The sequence below is a fragment of the Malaclemys terrapin genome, chromosome 10 (assembly GCF_027887155.1).
Source record: "Malaclemys terrapin pileata isolate rMalTer1 chromosome 10, rMalTer1.hap1, whole genome shotgun sequence".
In the NCBI taxonomy this organism is placed as follows: domain Eukaryota; kingdom Metazoa; phylum Chordata; order Testudines; family Emydidae; genus Malaclemys; species Malaclemys terrapin.
This window is the reverse complement of record NC_071514.1, coordinates 63,647,918-63,669,631: the sequence shown is the minus strand read 5'-3', so window position 1 is coordinate 63,669,631 and position 21,714 is coordinate 63,647,918. Positions and strand designations below refer to the sequence as shown.

At 44.5% G+C, this 21,714-nt stretch overlaps 1 protein-coding gene across 1 annotated transcript in view; it reads left to right on the top strand.

Annotated features, from left to right (window-relative positions):
* Positions 1-21,337, top strand: part of GRIN2A (glutamate ionotropic receptor NMDA type subunit 2A) — a 295,359-nt gene extending 274,022 nt beyond the window's left edge. The window contains exons 12-13 of the mRNA XM_054040963.1: positions 11,703-11,941; positions 18,265-21,337. Coding sequence (XP_053896938.1) covers positions 11,703-11,941; positions 18,265-20,055 — 2,030 coding nt within the window. The 3' untranslated portion in view covers positions 20,056-21,337. The remainder of the gene's footprint in view (positions 1-11,702; positions 11,942-18,264) is intronic.
* The last annotated feature ends 377 nt before the right edge of the window (positions 21,338-21,714 follow it).

Here is a 21,714-nt window from a genome sequence, read left to right as displayed (position 1 = left end):
GACAACCCTCAGGGGGCGGTTTTCGTGTCTCCCCTTCCTGCCACTGTTGGGGCTGCGTTGTTCCCTCAGCCGCTCTCTCCTTTGCCGGGGATGGGGACGGGCTGCCCAGCGCAGCAGCGCCGGAGCTCGGCCCCTTGTTTGTCCGTCACCGTGGGCCGCGAGGACCCTTCAGGGGCCCCGCCGGAGGATGGCGGCGGCTTGGCCGCTGCCTCCCCCTCCGCGCTGCGGGATGAGCTGAGCCTCTTTCTATCGGATTCCCGTGGTTCCCAGGGTAAGGTGCAGCTCGCCCTTCAGCGCTGGGGGGACTTCCATCTCGTCCTCCGGGCCGTGAAGGCGCTTTTGGGGGAGGGGCGGGGGTCCGGTCGGCGGGACATCGCGGCCTATCGGCGGGCCCGCAGATTCCGCGACTCCCTTTTGACCTTCGGAGTCGAAACCGGGATCTTGCGGGGCCCGCTGGGGGCCGATGATCCCTCCGCCCGTGAGGATCTGCCCCAGCCCTCCGTATGACAGCTACCACCTTTGCGTCGTTGAATACCCGGGGCTGTAGGGTGGGTTTCCGCAGGAGCCAGGTGCTCTCCTTCCTTCGGGAGGGGGGGTACTCTGTGATTTTCCTGCAGGAGACCCACACGGCTCCGGCCGTCGAGGCTAGCTGGCGGCTGGAGTGGGGAGACGGGGTTTATTTTAGCCACCTCAGCGCCCATTCGGCTGGAGTGGCCACCCTGTTCTCCCCGGGGCTGCGGCCTGAGGTGCTGGGGGTCGCCGAGGTCGTGCCAGGCCGCCTGCTGCACGTCCGGGCCCGTGTGGAGGGGCTGGTTCTGAACTTGGTCAACGTCTATGCCCCGACCACGGGCTCGGAACGCGTGCCTTTCTATCAGCGGGCGGCGGCCTTCCTCGGCACTCTGGATTCTCGCGAGTGCCTGGTCCTGGGCGGGGACTTTAACACCACCCTCGAGGACCGGGACCGCTCCGGGCCTGAGTCTTCCCAGGCAGCCGCGGGCGTCCTCAGGGAGATCGTAGACCATCACTCCCTGGTGGACGTCTGGCGCGACCACCACCCGGACGACGACACCACCTTCACCTATGTCCGGGTGGAGGACGACCGGTCGCGCCACTCCCGGTTGGACCGCATTTATTTGTCCCGTTTTCATCTGGCGCGGGCCCATGCCTCCAGCGTCCGGCCGGCCCCGTTCTCAGATCACCACCTGGTGACCGTGACGGCCTCTCTCAGTTCCGAGCGGCCGGGGCCGGCCTATTGGCATTTTAATAATAGTTTGCTGGAGGACGTGGGCTTCGTGGCATCCTTCCGGGAGTTTTGGCTGGCCTGGCGGGGGCAGCGACGCGCCTTTCCCTCGGCGCGGCGGTGGTGGGATGTGGGGAAGGTCCGCGCGCGGCTCTTCTGCCGGAACTACACCCGGGGCGCCAGCCGGCGGCGGGATGCGTTGTTAGGGCAGTTGGAGCGGGAGGTTTTGGAGCTGGAGAGGCGTCTGGCCTCCGGCCCCGAGGATCCACCCCTCCGCGCGGCGTACCGGGAGAAGCGGGAGGAGCTCCGGGCCCTGGAAGACCACCGGGCCCGGGGCGCGTTTGTTCGATCCCGCATCCGTCTCCTTCGGGAGATGGATCGCGGCTCCCGCTTCTTCTACGCTCTGGAGAAACGGAGGGGGGCCAAACAGCATGTCACCTGCCTCCTGGCGGAGGACGGCGCCCCCCTCACGGATCCGGAGGAGATGCGTGGCAGGGCCAGGGCCTTCTACGCCGCTCTTTTCTCCCCAGATCCGACCGACGCCGAGGCCTGCAGGGTGCTCTGGACCGAGCTCCCGACGGTCAGCGCGGGCGGCCGAGACCGGCTGGAGCTGCCTCTTTCTCTGGCTGAGTTCTCGGCGGCCCTCCGGCTCATGCCCACTAACAAATCTCCAGGCATGGACGGGCTGACCGTGGAGTTTTACCGCGTGTTCTGGGACGTCCTCGGCCCAGACCTCGTCACCGTCTGGGCCGAGTCCTTGCAGAGCGGGGTCCTCCCTCTCTCGTGCAGGCGAGCAGTGCTCGCCCTGTTGCCGAAGAAGGGGGACCTCCGCGATTTACGAAACTGGCGTCCCATCTCGCTCCTCAGCACGGACTATAAGGTCGTAGCGAAGGCCATCTCGCTGCGGCTGGGGTCCGTGCTGGCGGACGTGGTCCACCCCGACCAGACCTGCGCCGTCCCGGGCCGGAGCATCTTTAACAACCTGTACTTGGTCCGGGACCTATTAGAGCTGGGGCGTAGGGATGGTCTGTCGTTCGCCCTCCTGTCTCTGGACCAGGAGAAGGCGTTCGACAGGATGGACCACGGGTACCTCCTGGGCACTCTGCGGGCATTCGGCTTCGGGCCCCAGTTTGTGGGCTTTCTCCAGGTGCTGTACGCTGAGGCGGAGTGTCTGGTCAGGCTCAACTGGACCCTGACCGAGCCGGTCAGCTTTGGGCGGGGAGTACGGCAGGGGTGCCCCCTCTCGGGCCAGCTGTACGCTCTGGCGATCGAGCCCTTCCTCTGCCTCCTCCGCCGGAGGTTAGCAGGGTTGGTGCTCCGGGAGCCGGAGCTGCGGCTGGTCCTGTCGGCGTACGCCGACGACGTGCTCCTCGTGGTCCAGGACCCTGAGGATCTGGTGCGGGTGGAGGCCTGCCAGGCCGTTTATTCGACCGCCTCCTCCGCCCGGGTCAACTGGGCCAAGAGCTCTGGCCTGGTGGTCGGGGACGGTTGGCAGGCGGGCTCCCTCCCACCCGCGCTTCAAGCCATTCGGTGGAGCGCGGGCCCGCTGCTCTATCTGGGCGTTTATCTTTCCGCCACGCATCCCTCTCCGCCGGAGAACTGGCTAGATTTGGAGGCCAGGGTGCGTGAGCGGTTGCGGAGATGGACGGGACTGCTCCGGTGTCTCTCCCTGCGGGGGAGGGCGCTGGTGCTGAACCAGCTTGTCCTGTCCATGCTCTGGCACCGGCTCAACACCCTGAGCCCGACCCCGGGACTCCTGGCCAGGCTCCAGAGGATAGCCCTGGAGTTCTTCTGGCCTGGACTGCACTGGGTCTCTGCGGGGGTTCTGAGTCTTCCCCTGGAGGAGGGGGGACAGGGCCTGGTCTGCCTTCGTAGCAAGGTCCATGTCTTCCGCCTCCAGGCCCTGCAGAGGCTCCTTTATGGTGAAGGTAGTCCGGCATGGAGCACGTTAGCGCACGCCTTCCTCCGCCGCCTCCGAGGGCTCCGATACGACCGGCAGCTCCTTTTTCTTCATCCGAGAGGTCTTCCGCGAGACCTCTCGGAGCTGCCGGTCTTCTACCAGGACCTTCTCCGGACCTGGAAGCTTTTCTCGGCGACCAGGTCCATTGTGGCCACCGAGGGCGCGGATCTCCTCGCGGAGCCCCTGCTGCACAATCCCGATCTTCGTGTGCAGGTGGCGGAGTCGCCCTCGGTGAGCCGGAGGTTGGTCCTGGCGGAAACCACCAGGGTCGGAGACCTCCTGGACTACACCAGAGGGGACTGGGTGGATCCCCGCGCGCTTGGTCGGCGCATGGGGCTCTCCACCCTCGCGACCCCTCTGCGTGTACTCCAGGAGGTGGGCGCTGCATTGTCACCTCCTGCTCTCAGCTTCCTGTGGCGGGCCCTGCGGGAGGGTGTTCCCCGCCCACCCCTCACCCCGGGCCCTCCGGACCTTTTTCTCGGGCCCCTGTTCCATGAGCCCCCCCGGCTCTCCCGCTCCCATAACCCGAGCCGGCTGCGCGCTTTGCAGCCGGTCCAGTTTCGAACCGCGCCTAGGGACTATCTGTACGCGCTCGTGCTTCACACGTTGCATCACCTCACCCTCGTGTCCCGCCCCGACACCAAGTGGAGGGACTATCTGTTACCTGTGGAGGGTGAGGAGCCCCGGTGGGCCAGCCTTTATTCCACCTTAGTTCCAAGGCCCGCCGGGGACATTGGTTGGCGGCTCCTTCATGGGGCCGTGAGCACGGGCGTGTACTTGGCGCGGTTCACCCCTATTCCTGAGGCCTGCCCATTTTGTGGCATTAGGGAGACCCTGGCGCACGCTTACCTTGAGTGCGCCAGGCTGCAGCCCCTTTTCCGGCTTCTCCAGAACCTCTTGTTGAGGTTCTGGCTACATTTTTCCCCGCACTTGTTTATTTATGCACACCCTGTCCGTGGCCCCACTAAGTCGCGAGACCTCCTCGTCAACCTCTTCCTGGCCCTGGCCAAACTTACCATCTATAATACCAGGGAGAAGATGTTGGACGAGGGGGTGCTTTGCGACTGTGGGGCCTACTTTCACACCTCTTTGGTTTCACGTCTCCGTGCGGAGTTTCACTGGGCAGCGTCCGCTGGCTCCCTTGCCACCTTCGAGGAGCAGTGGGCGCTGTCCGGGGTTCTCTGCTCGGTGTCCCCATTTGGTTCCCTGATTTTGAACCTTTGACCGTCACCTTGCTCCCTGTTTTTTTATTGGTTGTCCCACGTAATCATTTGGTACTGGGTTCAGTGGTCCCTCCCGCTAGGCTGGGGGAGGGGCTTTTAGTAGTGGGCGGCTAAGCCCGCCCACTTCCCGGTTTGCCAATACGGCCTCACTACACCTTGTTTGTTACAATTCTCTGCAGTGAGTGATTTGGTTATACTACTTAAGCACATGCTACACTTTTGGAGGAAAAGGGGCATTAAAACCCCAGCCACCATTCTGAACTGCTGTACATCAGTGCATAGACACAACTGAAGGATTCCCACATATCCTCTCCTGACAGAATCATTCAATAGCTACCGAGCAGGTTAAAAACATAGGAGCAGGGCTCCCTACAGATGGCAGGGGTAGGAAGAAGAAGAAAGGCAAGACAAGGTACCAAAGATTCTACCTTTTTCTCATCATATTCCCCTCCCAGGAAGAAGATGCACAGAAAGTACTCAAACATCAATAAATCAGCAGAGCATTCCTTTCTCTGAATGGAATAGTATGACCAGTTTGGAAACTAATTTTTGTACAAACGATTAGCAATGGACGTTTTAATGCCTTTCTTTTTGGTCTCAGATGGAATTACAAAAGCTTGGGCTTGCTTATTTCCAACCTCTTTTTAACTAGGGAGCAGTTTGGGCTGTTAATGAGGAACTGTTTTAATTAAGGTTGAGGAAAGCACCATACATTTACAAAAAAGTTTTAACGTCTTTTCTTGTTGAAAAAAGCCAAGGATTTTATCATTTTTATATCAAAATTGTGAGGAAAATGAGTAAGTAGTGTATTATTTTTTGATAAATATCATAATATCTGCATTTATCTGTGTGGTAGTATCCTACCTGAATATCCAGAGTTAAAACAAAGGATGCTGTCAAGGGGGAATCAAGAGGAAATAAAACAATGACACCTGTGGTAAATAGTGTCAGAGGGGCTGGGATAACCATATTTGGCCATCACTTGGGAAGAGGCTATATCCCTGGCTCCTTCCAGGCTGGAATGGTTTACTCTTCCCAGGGTTGAGCCTAGAATCCAAAGGACCGTTGCAGCATCGCAGAAAAGGGAAGTAGTTGAGTGAGTTGTCATGGGATACCCATGGCATGTCAGTGAGAACTGAAAGACATGCGTGGAGACAGAGAGAGAGAGAGGCTGCATCAGAACTTCTCCCAATCAAGAGATGGAGGTACCTGCGTTAGGTGAGATGTGCCAAAGCTTGTAGGGAAAGGTTAAGGGTTGGGTGATGTGAAATATGCATATAGACCTTTATTATTTTACCCTTTGCTCTGCAAGCTTTGTATCTTCAGGGGAATGAATGAATGGCTTGTTTTGAAGGAACTGTTTTTGAGTCAGCCACTGTCACAGGTCCCCAGAGTGAAAGGGCTCACAGGTGACACGTGAGAGGAGATCAGGCCCAGAGTGGTTGAATGACATAGTTCTGCCCTGAGAGGTGTGCTGGTAACAAGGCTTATCCCCAAAGGGGTTCACTTGAGAGGAACTAAAAGGGGTCCAAAGTGCAGTTCAGCCTGTGCCCATGATACACCATAAATAGTTTCCAAGTGCTGGTGAGACAGCTAGAGTTTCACTATTTAATACAAAGCTGGCATCATTAGAATGAAGTTAGCAGTGCCACCCAACTCATGATCCGGGGAACCCAATGTCATGAGAACTTTTAAAAACTGAAATGAGAGGTACTGAGTGACTTGCTGATAAATCTAACACAGAAGAGAACCCTCTCTTATAAGCATTAAGAGGACTTCCCTTGTATTTCTAGTTCACTGTCAGGATATTTCACGCATAAGAGAAACAGATGTTGGGGAACCTATGATGTGCCCATTCAGGGCCATAATAAAAGAGATCCTGAATCACAAGGGAACTCAAGCTGTTTTCAAGAGCTCAGTCAGGATCAAGCAGCTCACATGCCACACCACGTGGCACTGAAAGATAAGCAGTAAATGTCATGCTAGTATTTACGCCTGTGTCTGATACGGTGAGATCTGCATGGCCTCCTATGACTGTTGGTTTGGCAGCTTTGCTTGAAATGGTTCTTATGGGTAATTACTTAGTGTTAGATTTTGCTCCCAGTAAAACCAGTATAAACCAGGAATAACTCCACTGAAATCATTGACGTTATTCCCCTTATGCACTGAGGTAACTGAGATCACAATCTAGCTTTTTTGACCTTATTCTGACTTACAGATGTTCAGCAGCTGTAAGGTTTGGGCCTTTAAAAATATCTACTTGCACTATTCTCTGTGCTATGGGTGAGTCAGGTTTCTATAAATACAGAAGGGTAGAAATCAACATACCACCTACTGCAGTCACTTTCTATTTATTTGTAATTTTTACCAAATAGACATGCTGTGAATCTGTTAAAGTTGAAAAAAATATTGCTGTTATCCCTTTTGTAAATCTGTTCAGAGCTGTTTTATTTGCTAGTCCTGTTTTTTTCATCATGTTCTTTGATACTGAAACTTTTACTAGTCCATAAACCTTTTAATCCTACCTGCATATGGTGTATGAAGAATAAATCAATAACAGTATGGTCCTGCTGGCAAGTTTCTGATATTAAAACAAAAATCCTTAAAAATTTGAATTATAAATTATAAGTAACTTGAGACTAATCAGCAGACTGTGGTTCAGGCTCCAACTGCATTGATGCCAGACTTCACAGATGCCTGTTTTTTATATACATTAAGCTTACTTTCACAGGTTTCCAAGAACCTCCTGATGCTATACTATCAGTTATCCCCAAACTTGTTACCTCGTGCCCCCCCTTACCCTTGTCTGTGCCTCCCTCCACCCTGGATCCAGGGCCGGGAGTAGGGACACGGCTCCAGGAGCAAGGGACACGGATTAGGGTAAGGGGGCCACAGCTGGGCATGGGGGAGTGGCTGGGAGCAGAGCCTCGGTCAGAGGCGCGGGGATCAGGGCCAGGAGTGGAGTTGGCTGGCACTCCCTCCCCATATCCTGTGGGGGCTGATCTGGGCCCCCCGAACATTCCTCAGCGCCTGCTAGGGGGGCACACCCCACAGTTTGGGGACCTCTGCACTATCAGCTTTAGACGACTAACCAGACTTATACACTCAGGGAGAGCATATGCAGACTACTAATTCTTTACCTGTAGCTATATGCATATGCCAAGACTGTTCATTACCTGTGGCCACTTCCAAGTCAGGGTACTGAAGGATCTGAAAAGACAGTATCTTTATCCTGAGCCAAAATTAAGACCACCCCCAAACTTCAGTGTTTTGAATTCAAACTCACCTAGTGTTGCAAATAGCTCCTCTCTCCATAATGACCTAACCAAACCCCGTGATCCAAAATTTGGGGTATTTGAAATCAGGATTCCAGAATTATGACTTAGCTCATCTCTATATATGTTAACATACATAAATTGCAAATGTTCATAAATGGTAAAACATGAAATGACATGTGTCCTCACAGTACCTTGCACAGATGAAAGTAATTGGCATAAAATTGCACGATCAATGGTGATGAGATAATTGTCAATGAATATAAATTGTACAGGTTCAGCCTTACAATAACTTTACTCTAACCTGATCGTAATTGAATAACAAATTGTAAATGCTTAATATACCAAATACATCTTTGTGAACATATCAAACAAACCACACACATCTCAATAATAGAAACCTAATATATATTAAGCTAAACCCTGACTTGTAGCAGTCTGATCTATACTCAGTCTGACAATGTCCTTTCATTCGTATGTCCACTTAGAGTTTAACAAAATTCCAAAATGTGTGCCCTATATAGTTTCAAAATGAGGTAAATTGTTGTGGAGTGTATATATTAGGTGTCTACTGGAAGTGATTGCACCTCTCCTTATATCTGCCCTGCTTGCACCACTGCAAAACACGTTGTTCCTTGTAAGTTGCTAGGGCATTGTCATATCTCAGTTTAAAAAAGCCTGGGTTGTTTCTGTGCTGTCATTTTTTCAAAAGGTTATTGGCTTATCACTAGTTATTTTAGGTGTATATGCCGAAGGAAAGGAAATGCTAAAATAAACAGTAATAAAAAAGAGAGTTAAATCCCTCCATGAAATTTGTTGTGAATTGTGAAAGAGCACAGCAGCCAAACCAAGCGGACATCTGACAGTCTTGGGAGATGCGGATTTTACTGTGGAAAGCAGTGCAGGCTGATTGTCAGAACCTTTGATGGTAAGACACATGCGGGCAATATTACACTTTCTCTGGACTTTCATTTTTCTTTTCTTGAGTCTTTGTGTGTTTTATTGGTAGATCTTAGGGAGGACTATAAATGAGGGGCAAAATAACCATCTCATTGAGGCTCTAAATCAGGGGTAGGCAACCTGAGCCTACGTGAGCTGATTTTCAGTGGCACTCACACTGCCTGGGTGGTCCGGGGGTCTCTGCATTTTAATTTAATTTTAAATGAAGCTTCTTAAACATTTAAAAAACCTTATTTACTTTACATACAACAATAGTTTAGTTATATATTATAGACTTATAGAAAGAGACCTTCTAAAAACATTAACATGTATTACTGGCACACAAAACCTTAAATTAGAGTGAATAAATGAAGACTCGGCACACCACTTCTGAAAGGTTGCCAACCCCTGCTCTAAATGTTATTGGGATACAAACCAAAGAATAGAAATCCAAACGTTTTAAGGTAAGGAAGTGCATGTAAGCACCCTGAGCACAGGCAATAATTCTATAATTGTGATGAATGAATGTTAGTGTTTATTGTCCCACTTAAAAAAGTGATTTTTAAAGACAATTTAGAATTGTTTTTCCTTGTGGTGGTGTTCTGAGGTCTCGAAGTGTAAGCACTGTAATTTTTGTGAGGATACACTATTCTTCATGCATAGAGGCTGAATCTCTGCTTTAAGTGTAAAACTCAACTAAGGGTATGTTTACACTGCAATCATGGCTAGCTCACTCAGGTACTGTACAAGCCTGCCCAGAACCCAGGGCAATTACTCAGGTGGGTAGCCTGTGCTGAAACCCACACCACTGCAGCTTCACTGCTCCGGTACCTGAGTAAGGTAGATTAACAATAGGTCTACGCAAGCTGTCATCACGATCCATGATTGCAGTGTAGACATACCCTAAGAAGCCACGACTGGTTCCTCTGACTTAGGAACTTGTAAAATGCTCATCACTGAAGTATGTAGGCAACCTTTCTCTTCTGCCCTGGTGTTTAATTCCCACTTACGTCTACTCTAGCCCTCGTAGCCCAATTATTTGTGGCCATCAACTTGTCTGTCTGCCCTTGGACTCTATATGCTGTGAACTATTCTTACATGCCAGATCAGTGGCGTTCCAGTTTGATATGTGGGTAACTAAGATGTAAATGCATCTTCTTTGCAGCTCACACCAACCCTCTTCTTGATTACAGACCTTGAAGCGCCTTCTGGTGTTTCTCAGAAGACCAGGAAGATCCCACCTTCTATATTACAAAGCTCATTGGCAAGGAAGGGGTAGATTAGGAAATCTGCACAAAAATAATGTATTGTTTACTAAATGGTGAAGTAGTTGAAGCTAGCTAACATGATACTTTTCTGTAGGTCCCATTTCATTCTTGATCATTATTTTCAGAAGCAGACAACTCATGTCATTACAAAAGAAATTAGAATTATGCCACTGCATATCTCTGAGAAGTCTCTCTTATTGAAGAAAAGGTAAAGGGCTTAGAATCAAAATGCATTTTGCATGTAATGCTTCACTAGAGGAACACTAAGGATGTTTCAAGAGTAGTCACATTGTACAATATAAAAACCTTTCCAGAAGCAATTTCATTAGTTCTCCTGTGTGCTTACAGACAGAACTAAACAAAATGTGGTGTTAAAAAGGGATAGAAACTATTTCTGCTGTTCAGGGAACATAAATAATGAATTTAGAGAGAAACAGTTGCAATGAACACTTTGCCAGCATTTCAGACTCTGAGCAATGCTATGAGGTCATTGCCCTTTCTCCTGCAAGCTTAGCCCCTTCTTAAAAGCCTGGAATAGTGTGATAAGTTAGTCAGTAGCTTTTCTATGAAAACCTCACTGCTGCTGACATGCCTCTGGCATGCTGAAAAGTAAGAGAAGGGAGATCCTGAAATATATCTGGATCTCATACTGAGCCTCACTAGTCTTTTGCTTTAGTCCATGTGGTGACTACATCAGAGAGCAGAAAAAATGGGAGGTGGGGAGGATGGATTGCCCCAAAGATGTTTTTTAAGTGATTTTTTTTCTCACCAAATAAGGTAATATTCGAGAGGAGATGGTGATGGGGGAATTGAATGCTATAAGTACTCGCAGTAGTTTCTGTCCATGCACAAAGTACAACATAATTTAAATAATTTTTATATATTGCTGGAAGAGCTCCATTTAGAGTTCTAGACCCTATAACACTTGTATTTGTTTGGATGAGTGTACTTAGTTTTGTGTATTTTAAATAGCAACTTACCCAACAAAGTCAGACTGTTCTGCACTAGCTGTCTGCATATTGTGATGACAGTAATGATGAGGAACTCAAAGACCTGTAAACTACAAACACTCAGCCTAAGCACCACCCAGCTATGGGAGATGGTATATCTGTTTTGCTGGGTATGACTGAGTAAAGTGAATTGCTTGACATCCCCTGACAAGGTTGTGGCAGACTCAGGAATAGAAGCCAGGAAGCCTGCATTCCAGTCCTGTTTCTGCCTACTAGATTACATTCCTTTTGACTAGTTCTATAGAGTACAATCCTCCACTAGATACAGACATGGCAAAGAGTTAAAACACGTGAATAGAGATATCACCATAGATATCTATTTTTAAAACTCTACTTATTTGAACAAATGACAATGGAAGTTAAAAATACCGAGAAATAAAACAGGATAGGGAGATTCTGTCAGATGTCCAAGAGCTCAATAGTTGAAAGTCTGTTTCCACAGAAAGAGAGATAATATATGAAACACAGAACGTCTGTTTTTGAAGACTGTGCCATATTCAGATGTTTCTCTCCTCTTCCTGAAAACCCAAGATAGGAAGGGCTAATCAAGTCTAGCTAACATACGAAATCTGATGAAGTCACAACCCGAGGTACTGTGACCTGAAATCTATTAAAGTAATGTAGTCCTAAATTAGCAGATAAGAATAGAGTCACTTTATAAATGAGATATTACAGAGTGATGTATTTTTAAAGATGGAATTACTCTATGTCCTAGATTTTCATTTTTGCAATATACTATGAATGATGGTTTTCAAATCCTAACTGTATGATTTCTTGTTTTCTCCAGGAGAGATGGAAGAATTGGAAACACTGTGGTTGACTGGTATTTGTCATAATGAAAAGAATGAAGTCATGAGCAGCCAGCTGGATATTGACAACATGGCAGGCGTATTTTACATGCTCGCAGCAGCTATGGCACTCAGCCTAATAACCTTTGTCTGGGAACATTTGTTTTACTGGAAACTCAGATTCTGCTTCACTGGGGTCTGCACAGATAGGCCAGGATTGTTGTTCTCAATCAGTAGGGTTAGTATAACTTTCATAAACCTCTTTTATCCAGTAGTTAATATAACAACTAATTTCTTAAAACCACTAATCAACATCCTGTGAGGCAGGCATATTTCTTCTCATTTTATCCCCTTACTGAATATCTGAAACATTTTTAAAACTTTGATAAGATGTTCCACTGGGCTTCTATTATAGTTGCATTTCATATGCACTCCTAGGGATTTTTTGTTTTATTTTTTTCATTTGATCGCTGTGACTGCAAGCTGTCTGGTGGACTAGCACATGTCAGGATAGTCAATAGGCAAATACAGAAATCACAGGCTATTGATTCTTCATTAGGGAAAGGTTTAATGGAGAAATACAAGATTTGCTCGTTAACAGGAATTGGGCTAATAATTGGAATGAAGCAATTTTAAAAAACCTACTTTAATCAGATGATAAATATTAACTCTCAGTACTGTGCTTTTCATAGAACATCTGGGGTTCTAAGAGTGTTAAATAGTATAGAAGGTATTCCTCAGCTACATTTTCCTAATTAATTAGATTCCTTCAATAAACCCAGATTAGACACACAAAAATGGAATTTATTTATATACTTAGAGATTAGGTCAATTTCTAAAGATAATTCTACCAAATAAAAAGTGGATTTTTACATCCAAATAAATGATTGTAGAAGTAAAAGCAGGAAATATGTTTAGTCTTACTCTTTTTGACAAACGAGGGGTTTTTTTAATGCATCAAACATTAAATAGCTGATGGACTCTGCAATTTTTTTAATGTAGCCAAAGTAAATAGAAAACCATGGCGATATGCCTAATTGCCCCAAAACATGTTGAGGCTACTCCCTAGAGTAAATCCAAACTCTGTTGGGCCTGCAGCTAAAAGGAGTAGCATAGAGTAAATGTTGTGTCCTATTCTGTTAGTAAGGGATTTTGCCCTGTGATACCCTACGTGGAAAGCTTACAGTTGTGGCCCATGAGTGTTAGCACCAAACGCGGTGTGGGCATTTTAAATGTTTGTTTTGCTTCTTTTGAGACTGATCCTTGGACACATTCAAATGTACACCGGCATCAGAGGGAGTTTGAGGTGGGCAAGGAATGTGGCCCTTATGAATTTAAAGTCGTTTTGTTATGTCTGCATCTAACATTTGAAAAAAACAAACACCTTTATATTTTTTTTTTGTTTGCGATATTTATATAGAACTGCAAAACTGCAAGATGGGACCTTTAATTTTGGTGCTTCTTTGTAGACCTGTTATACAGACATCTGCAAGTAAAAGCTGTTATTTTCACTGAATACTGTCCTGTCCTGGACCAGATACTTAGAAAGTTGGCTTATGCATAAGTTTGAGCTTCCTAAACAACCCCATCTTTAAAAAATGCACCATACACAATCACTACTCCTTTTTCATGTTGGCTTCTTTTCTTTTTCAAGTGAGATGCACTGTATACCTCTTTACCCCCCACTCACCTTGCCCCCACTCAACTCCTGTCCTCCCAGCTGGGCAAATCAGAGATGGACTTTGGAGTTTGAAGATGTTTCCAAACTGAATTCTATGGAGAATATTTACTGTGCGGAAAATCATGCTCAGTTGTGTTAAATATAATACATTTTAACACCATTTGGTAAATTTTGCAGTTTGCATGAAATGTTAAGTTGCTGCCATTTTTTTTTAAAGGTGATTTGTTTTTGCGGTATGGTGGGAGAGCAGGTGTTTGGTAAAGGAACCAGGATAAGGGACATAAGCAGATTGTGTACACTGCAAAGCAATGTTATGCTTCTGGCATCTTTCTAGCTAATTTATCCTGAAACACTTTAGAGTTACTCTAATATGATTTACAGAATTAAATAACTGAGGGGAGGCGAGGGGGGGAAGAGAGAGAGGTCTGATGAGTAGGCCAGAGAGAAGAGAGATGTTTTCAGCTAGATTTGTAATGAGTTGCAGAGTTGATGAGGCAGAAAGAGAGAGAAGTTGTTTCAGATGATAGTAACTGCAGAGATTAAGACTCTTGCTTCAAGAGTATTGAGGGTTTTTTGGGGGGGGGGAGAGAGGGAGTGTGGGAGGGGAAGGTGGAAGAGAAACCAAAGCCTGCTAAGTTAGTAGGACATTGATTTTAATGGATCCTGAAACGAACAGGAGCCAGCGGAGTAGTTAGAAGATGAGGAGGATACTGTAGTTGTGTTTCTTTGAGTATGGGAGGGAGCAGGCAGCAGCATCCTACATGTATTGGTGCACAAAGATTTGGTGCAGTGTGAGGCTATGGAGAAGAATATGAAATAATCAAGGTGAGAGGAGATGAAGTCTTGGAAGAACAGTATTTGCTGTGCTCTAAAGCAGTTTCCCAAATTGTGTCGCATGGACCACTGATGCTTTGATGAGAGCTTAAAATGATCACATAGTGCTGACTCACCTCCTTTGGTTTGCATTAAGGCTGCTGAAAATATTTTACTCTTCCACATAAGCCATAGCTGCTGTTATCTAGGGGATGTTATGTGATTGTCAGTGGGTGGGGAGGTGGTTCATATGATTGTCTCATGGGCCATCTCTTCTTTCCTTTGCACAGTCTTCTAATTTGTGAGCCACCCTGTGAAAAGGTTTGCGAAACTATGCTCCAAAGGATCAGCTTGGTCCTATGGCTTTATTGCTAAAGCATCTAGATATGCTGTAGACTAACATAGATTTATCTTCTGTTGTGAGCCCATCCAGTCTTCTTAGAAAGACCTTAAATAGTAACCATAATTGAAAGCTATGAAATCAACACCTACAAAAATGACACCAACTTTAAGGCTGAGATTCACAAGAGTGAGAGTAGCTAAAAAGGAAAGTTCTTATTTACTTTGCAAAATCTAGGCGCTTTAAAGGGGAATTGGCACATTTCATCTTCAGTTGTATTTCCTTGGTGTGATAGGTTTGTTATGGCTATAATATTCCATTCAAGTCATCTGCGAGTGAGAGAGGAGGTTTTTGCTGTGACACAGCAATAATGATTTTTTTGTAGGGGGGGGGAGGGCTCCAGTGATTTCATTTGCTTCATGAAACCATTGCATTAATAATATTTTGCAAACATCTTTAGAATCCAAGGGGACTCCGAGCCAGACATACTTCCCTTTGATGAGTCTGTAGTGTCTGCAAGGAGTTACTGATGTTCATTCAGGGTTTTCTTATCCTGGTTAATGCAAAAGCTTTCTAGGAAGCCTGCTATCTCTCCTGTTCATTTCAATATTTTTCTGTCGTGTTCAGAAGACAGGCTTACTACATTCCCTTGAAATGTTAGTGTAATCCTGCAACAAAGGTCTTATGTTTTTGCAACGAAAGAGCTGCTCTGTTTTACAGCATATTGTAAATCTGCCTGTTATTTTCCCTTATTTATATTTGAAATTCTCCCAACTACTTTGAAAAAGCTACTCCTTTCACAAGCAAATTCACAGCTAATTCATCCTAAAGGAGCGCTTAAAAGTTAGTAGAACCCTGCTACAGATGGGTAAACACGTTTAAGTTAAAATAAGAACTGACTTCAATCTTCACTAAAAAACTCAAACCAAATCCAATTTCAAAAGGTTAATTTAACATTTTAGAACATTTTATTTTTCATGATTGCAATACTCCACACTAATTCTGACTGGGATAGGAAACAACAGAGCTGAAATACCATGTGGGCTGACTTTTTCCATTTGATTGGAAGTGGGGAAATAGAACAATTTTCAAGCAAATGCCTGTTCTTGCTCAATTCTAGTTTTGTAGACCAACAGGTGCAGGTATTTCAGATAAGCATCCAGTCTTCTGGGTCCTCACTGAACTTCTGTGATTTCCCTATTGATGGCTAGGTATTCTCTGTAGTTAACACCTTGTCAAAAGAGAAGAAGGGAATGATGGGTAGGGACTTTTAAACAAGTAAGAAAAGAACCATAAACCCAAAAGACATTATAAACAGGTCAGTTGCAAAAGAGCAAGGCCATTAATCTTTGCTCTGTATGGATGTTACTATGGCTAAATTCTGTTGCTATTGCTCATGTTTTGCTCAGGCAAAATACCTGCTGCAATCATGAGGGTTTTTTCCCCAGTAAGGGATGAATAAAACATTATTGACTGACCTAGACATTTGGCCCATTCACTTTGTTGGGACAGTTGTCTGACCAATGACTAAGGAGTTTAGGATTTCAAAAGTCCTTTTAACAATACAATCCATACATCTTAACATGCTACATAACTTCTAGAACTTCGCTTGGATTTTGTATTTAAACAAAGTCATACCCAAATCCTTCATTGACCTATTTATTTAGCATCAACTTTATAGTTCAGTTTAGCAGATGTCAGCAGTCTGTGAGGCCTTCTTCATGAACTAGGGCATTCCATTGCTATTGCACAGCTAAGAGGCTGAAACAGGAGTAAGCAAAAATGAAGACTTTTTTATGCTAACAAGAATATTGAGGGAAAAAACAGCTAATATGCATTATGTGCATTATAATTATGCTATGTTAATAATTACTCCCTTTGCTGATAATAAGCAGCAAATTAAAAAATAACAGTATAAAGGTATCATACGTAAAATGCATTTATATTATATTTACATTCAGTTTTCATAGATTCTAGGACTGGAAGGGACGTAAAGAGGTCATCGAGTCCAGTCCCCTGCCCTCATGGCAGAACCAAATACTGTCTAGATCATCCCTGATAGACATTTATCTAACCTACTCTTAAATATCTCCAGAGATGGAGATTCCACAACCTCCCTAGGCACTTTATTCCAGTGTTTAAGCACCCGACAGTTAGGAACTTTTTCCTAATGTCCAACCTATACCTCCCTTGCTGGAGTTTAAGCCCATTGCTTCTTGTTCTATCCTTAGAGGCTAAGATGAACAAGTTTTCTCCCTCCTCCTTATGACTACCTTTTAGATACCTTCCTTCATAGGTCATGTTCTCTAGACCTTTAATCATTCTTGTTGCTCTTCTCAGGACCCAATTTCTCCACATCTTTCTTGAAATGCGGTGCCCAGAACTGGACACAATACTCCAGCTGAGGCCTAACCAGAGCAGAGTAGAGCGGAAGAATGACTTTTCGTGTCTTGCTCACAACACACCTGTTAATGCATCCCAGAATCATGTTTGCTTTTTTTTGCAACAGCATCACACTGTTGACTCATATTTAGCTTGTGGTCCACTATAACCCCTAGATCCCTTTCTGCCGTACTCCTTCCTAGACAGTCTCTTCCCATTCTGTATGTGTGAAACTGATTGTTCTTTCCTAAGTGGAGCACTTTGCATTTGTCTTTATTAAGACAAATGGCGACTTTTTTGTTTTGGCTGCTTAGGATTTGCAGAACTTTACTGAATTTAATTTACAGAAATGTTTTATTGAACTTAATGTTTCAGTTGTCTGTGGACATCAGAAATGAACATTTCTCTTTGTTTTCATTGTTACAATTGTTGAGATCTTGTAGGCATAACCCTTGTAACACCAAGTGGTGCCCCTCTACCTATGTGTATGGCACCTATTTACCTAGCTGTCCCACCAATTGCCCAGCAGGAAGTAAAGAATAGTATTCAAGCAGACTATAGGAAATCTTCAATGTTTTCACCAGGGAAGCCAGGGCCACTAGAATTCAGACTCACTTCCGATGTTGCACTATATATTAGCCCTTTGTAAACTGACTATTGTGAAGGACCTGTTCCTGACATACTTAAATTGAGTATTACCCTACTGTGTAAGTAGTTCCATTGATTTATATAGGATCACTCATGGAGTTAAGTACTGTTCATTGTTTGTGAGGGTAGCAGTCAGGCCAAAGCGTAATCATTTTTCTACAATCTCGAATGGACAGGAGTTGCTGTGGCAAGGAGGAGGATGCTAGAAAAAGAGAGGGGTCAGAATTTATGATGGTCTCAAGTCCTTGTTTGTCCTGTCTTCATTTTCCCACCAGGAAACCTTCTTGACATGCCCATCAGATTGGGAGCAGCTGGTGGCTTACATATGGCTGGAGGCAGAAAACTTTTTTTTTTTTTTATCCAGAGCTAACAGTATAAAAGTATAACTTTCTCCTTTTTAATGCCCGAGGCCTATGGTGCCAAAGGATGATACAGTTTGGGGAAAATGTTTTGTTTGATTTTAGCAATACTTTTCTTTTACTGTTACATAGATGAAATCAAGAAATATTTAACATCACTGTCTTATGTATGAATCTAGAAATATACTGCAGGAGGAAGGCATGCCCTTCTGCTCTTTGTGCTCATTAAATAAGTGATGTCCAATTTGATTGTTTTGCTCATAATGAAATATGTAAAATTACAGTATTTAAAGTTTCCAGTTGGTGATATAATTTGTTTTATGTTACTCTTATTACAGGGTATTTATAGCTGTATTCATGGAGTGCACATTGAGGAAAAGAAGAAATCACCTGACTTTACTTTGACCAGCTCCCAAACCAACATGTTAAAACTACTGCGAACAGCCAAAAATATGACCAATATTAATCCTTCAAGAATTAATTCCCCCAAAAGAACAGGTGATTTTATTCAAAGGGGTTCGCTAATTATGGATATGGTCATGGATAAGGGGAATTTGATATTCTCTGAAAACAGATCCTTTCAGCCAAAGGACAACCTTTTTGGTGACAATATGAGTGAACTGCAAACATTTGTCAGCAACCGACACAAAGACAATCTTAACAACTATGTTTTCCAAGGTCAGCATCCTCTCACACTAAATGAATCAAATCCAAATACAGTGGAAGTTGCTGTTACAGCAGAAGCAAAAGTAAACTCCAGACCCAGGCAGCTTTGGAAGAAATCTGTGGAATCTTTACGTCAAGAATCGATTCGTCAGAGCCAAGGATCACAAAGAGAAAATGGTTCAGAAGAAAATAGGCAGCATTCTGTGAAGGGCCAGAGATACCTTCCTGAAGAGATTGTCCATTCGGATGTATCAGAGACCTCAAGCAGAACCACTTGCCATATGGAACCCGAAAACAATAATAAACACCACAAAACCAAGGACAATGTTAAAAAAAGATCAGTGGTGTCAAAATACCCAAAGGACTGTAGTGATGTGGAGCTGACATACCTGAAAGCCAAACAAAGCACTCCTCGGGATAAAATTTACACAATCGATGCTGACAAGCAGCCAGGTCTCCACCTGAACCCACCCCCGTATATTGAAAATATTGTCCTTCCAGAGACTATTGAATTCCCTGCTGCTTACCAAGATCACAATGACAACTACAGGAAAGCAGAACATGGTAACAGGACTCCTTTGCATAATGAAGACAGTCTTCCAAATAATGACCAGTACAAACTTTATTCAAAGCACTATAGCTTAAAAGATAAAAATGCTTCCCTAGTCGAGGTGAATGATAGATACAGACAGAATTCCACCCATTGCAGGAGCTGTCTTTCCAATCTGCCCAGCTACACAGGCCATTATTCAAGCAGGTCTCCCTATAAATGTGATGCTTGCTTGCGGATGGGGAACTTATATGATATTGATGAAGATCAAATATTGCAGGAAGCAGCCAACTCCGAGCATCCTGAAGAAATGTATGAACACGACTGGGTTCAGAATAATGCAATCCAGCATCAGAAAAAGGATAAGCTGAGGATCAGCAGGCAACACTCTTTTGACAACATCCTCGATAAGTGCCGGGACATAGATATTGGAAGACCTGCTCGCAGCATAAGCTTGAAAGAGAAAGAGAGGTTTCTAGACAGCAGCTCATATGCAAACACATTTCATTTCCCCCCAAGCAAACTGTTGAGTAACAAGAGCTCACTTGTAACGCAAACTCTGGAGGACAGTAAGCGGAGCAAATCCCTGTATCTTGATCACTCTGCAGATAACCCTTTTCTGCACTCCTATCGTGATGACCAGCACTTCGTTTTTGGGCGAAGTCCTGCTGATCTTTACAAACAATCATTAGCAGCAAAAGCAAGAAATGATAATTATTCAAAGTCATCCATAAAGTCCACAGCATCATACAGTTCCCGAGATGGCCGGGTCCATAATGATATGTACCTTTCAGAGCATGTTATGCCTTATGTTGCAAATAAGAATAGTGTGTACTCAACTCCAAGAGTTTTAAATTCCTGCAGCAATAGACGTGTGTATAAGAAAATGCCTAGTATTGAATCAGACGTTTAAGTTTTCCATTTACACTTTATCTATAGGGAAACATAGTTGCCACCATCTTAGAGGCAAAGAGTGTATTCTTAAACAGTACTATGCTAAATGATAATATGCAAAACCCACAGTGTACCCTCAGTACTTGAATAGGGAAGATGATATGACATCTTTTCAGATGTATCCAGGGTTTGTTGAAAAGTGGGGGGAAGCCATTTATATAAATGGAGGTTGAATTGAAGGGCCCCAAGATACACAGGCACTGACTTTTATTTTTCCCAGTGAGTGCTCCACCCCCACTCCACCCTCCCCTGAACGCCTGTTGGCAGCCGTGCCCAACAGCTGTGGCTGGTGGGGGCTGAGCACCCCCTATTTTCTTTTCCGTAGGTGCTTGAGCCCCAGAGCACCCACTGAGTTGGCACTTAAGCCAAGATATGTTGGCAACTATGCTATTTTGTATTTTGATTATTTTACTATTTTAGTTATGCTAAATTCTGTTACTGAGCATCACTCAATGTATTTCTGTCATCAGGAATGTTTAATGGTTTTCTAATACTGGATAAGCAATATGGTATGCATGTAGTTTGACAGACAAAAAAAAGTTAAGAGCGCATTTGCACTGTAACTAAATACAGACTTGTAAAAGAATAGAGAGTTAGACTTTCAAAACTATATTTTAGTTTCATATTTGTTTTCAAACAATCAAAATAATTAAAAAGAAAAAAACTCAGGGCCCTAAAATGGAATAAAAAACTGTGTTAGCACAAAAACGTTATGCTCATTCTAATCTCATAAAGATAAATGTGGAAAATATAGGCCCAAAATGTTATGTATCAAAAGGAAGACATATGGATATTGGTTAATGCTGGTGTAGAAATGCTTTCATTATATTTCATAAGCACTTACAGTTACAAACTTAGTTACTAAAAAATTCTGCAGTTTCATTGTGCAGTCAAAAACAAGCTGCATAACCTAGAATATATATTTTTAGATATCAATATATGGATCTTAAATCTGTCAAGCTATGGACCTCATTATTTATCTTGAAACCTAATATGTATGTAAGTTTGCATTTCCCCCTTAACGGTCATTACTCAGGGCTGTATAGTATCTCTTTTATCCCTTCATTACAAAACAAAATAATAATGAAAACACTTGTAGCTCATTGTTCACAATGCCATAGTGGTGACATTTAATTAATTGTATGTTAATATTATTACAGTTGTTAATATTGTATCAGACACCAACATATGTTTAATGTAATCAGTAAGGAATGCAATACCATTTTTGCATATACCGTATTATGAAAGATTAACACCTTTTTAGTGACTTCTTCCTTATAGAATATCTTGTATATTTGTTGAACATCAGGCTAGTTTTTTAAACCTCTCTAACCTTTCATAAAGATTTAATGTATCCACACATAGTAATGTAGTTATAGTGAAACTAAAGGACAATATCTTTATCATCACTCATGAGGCATATGTTAAATAACCCATTGATGGTTCAAAGCCGTTCACGAGGTATAGATGCATTCTTACACAACATTTGTTTCTGGGCTCACCAGATTATTTCACATATATACATTATACAATCTGCACTCCAGAAATATACACGGCATTTTAACAAGGGGGAAAATGTATACCAAAGTAATGTGTGCAATGGAAGACATTCAACAAG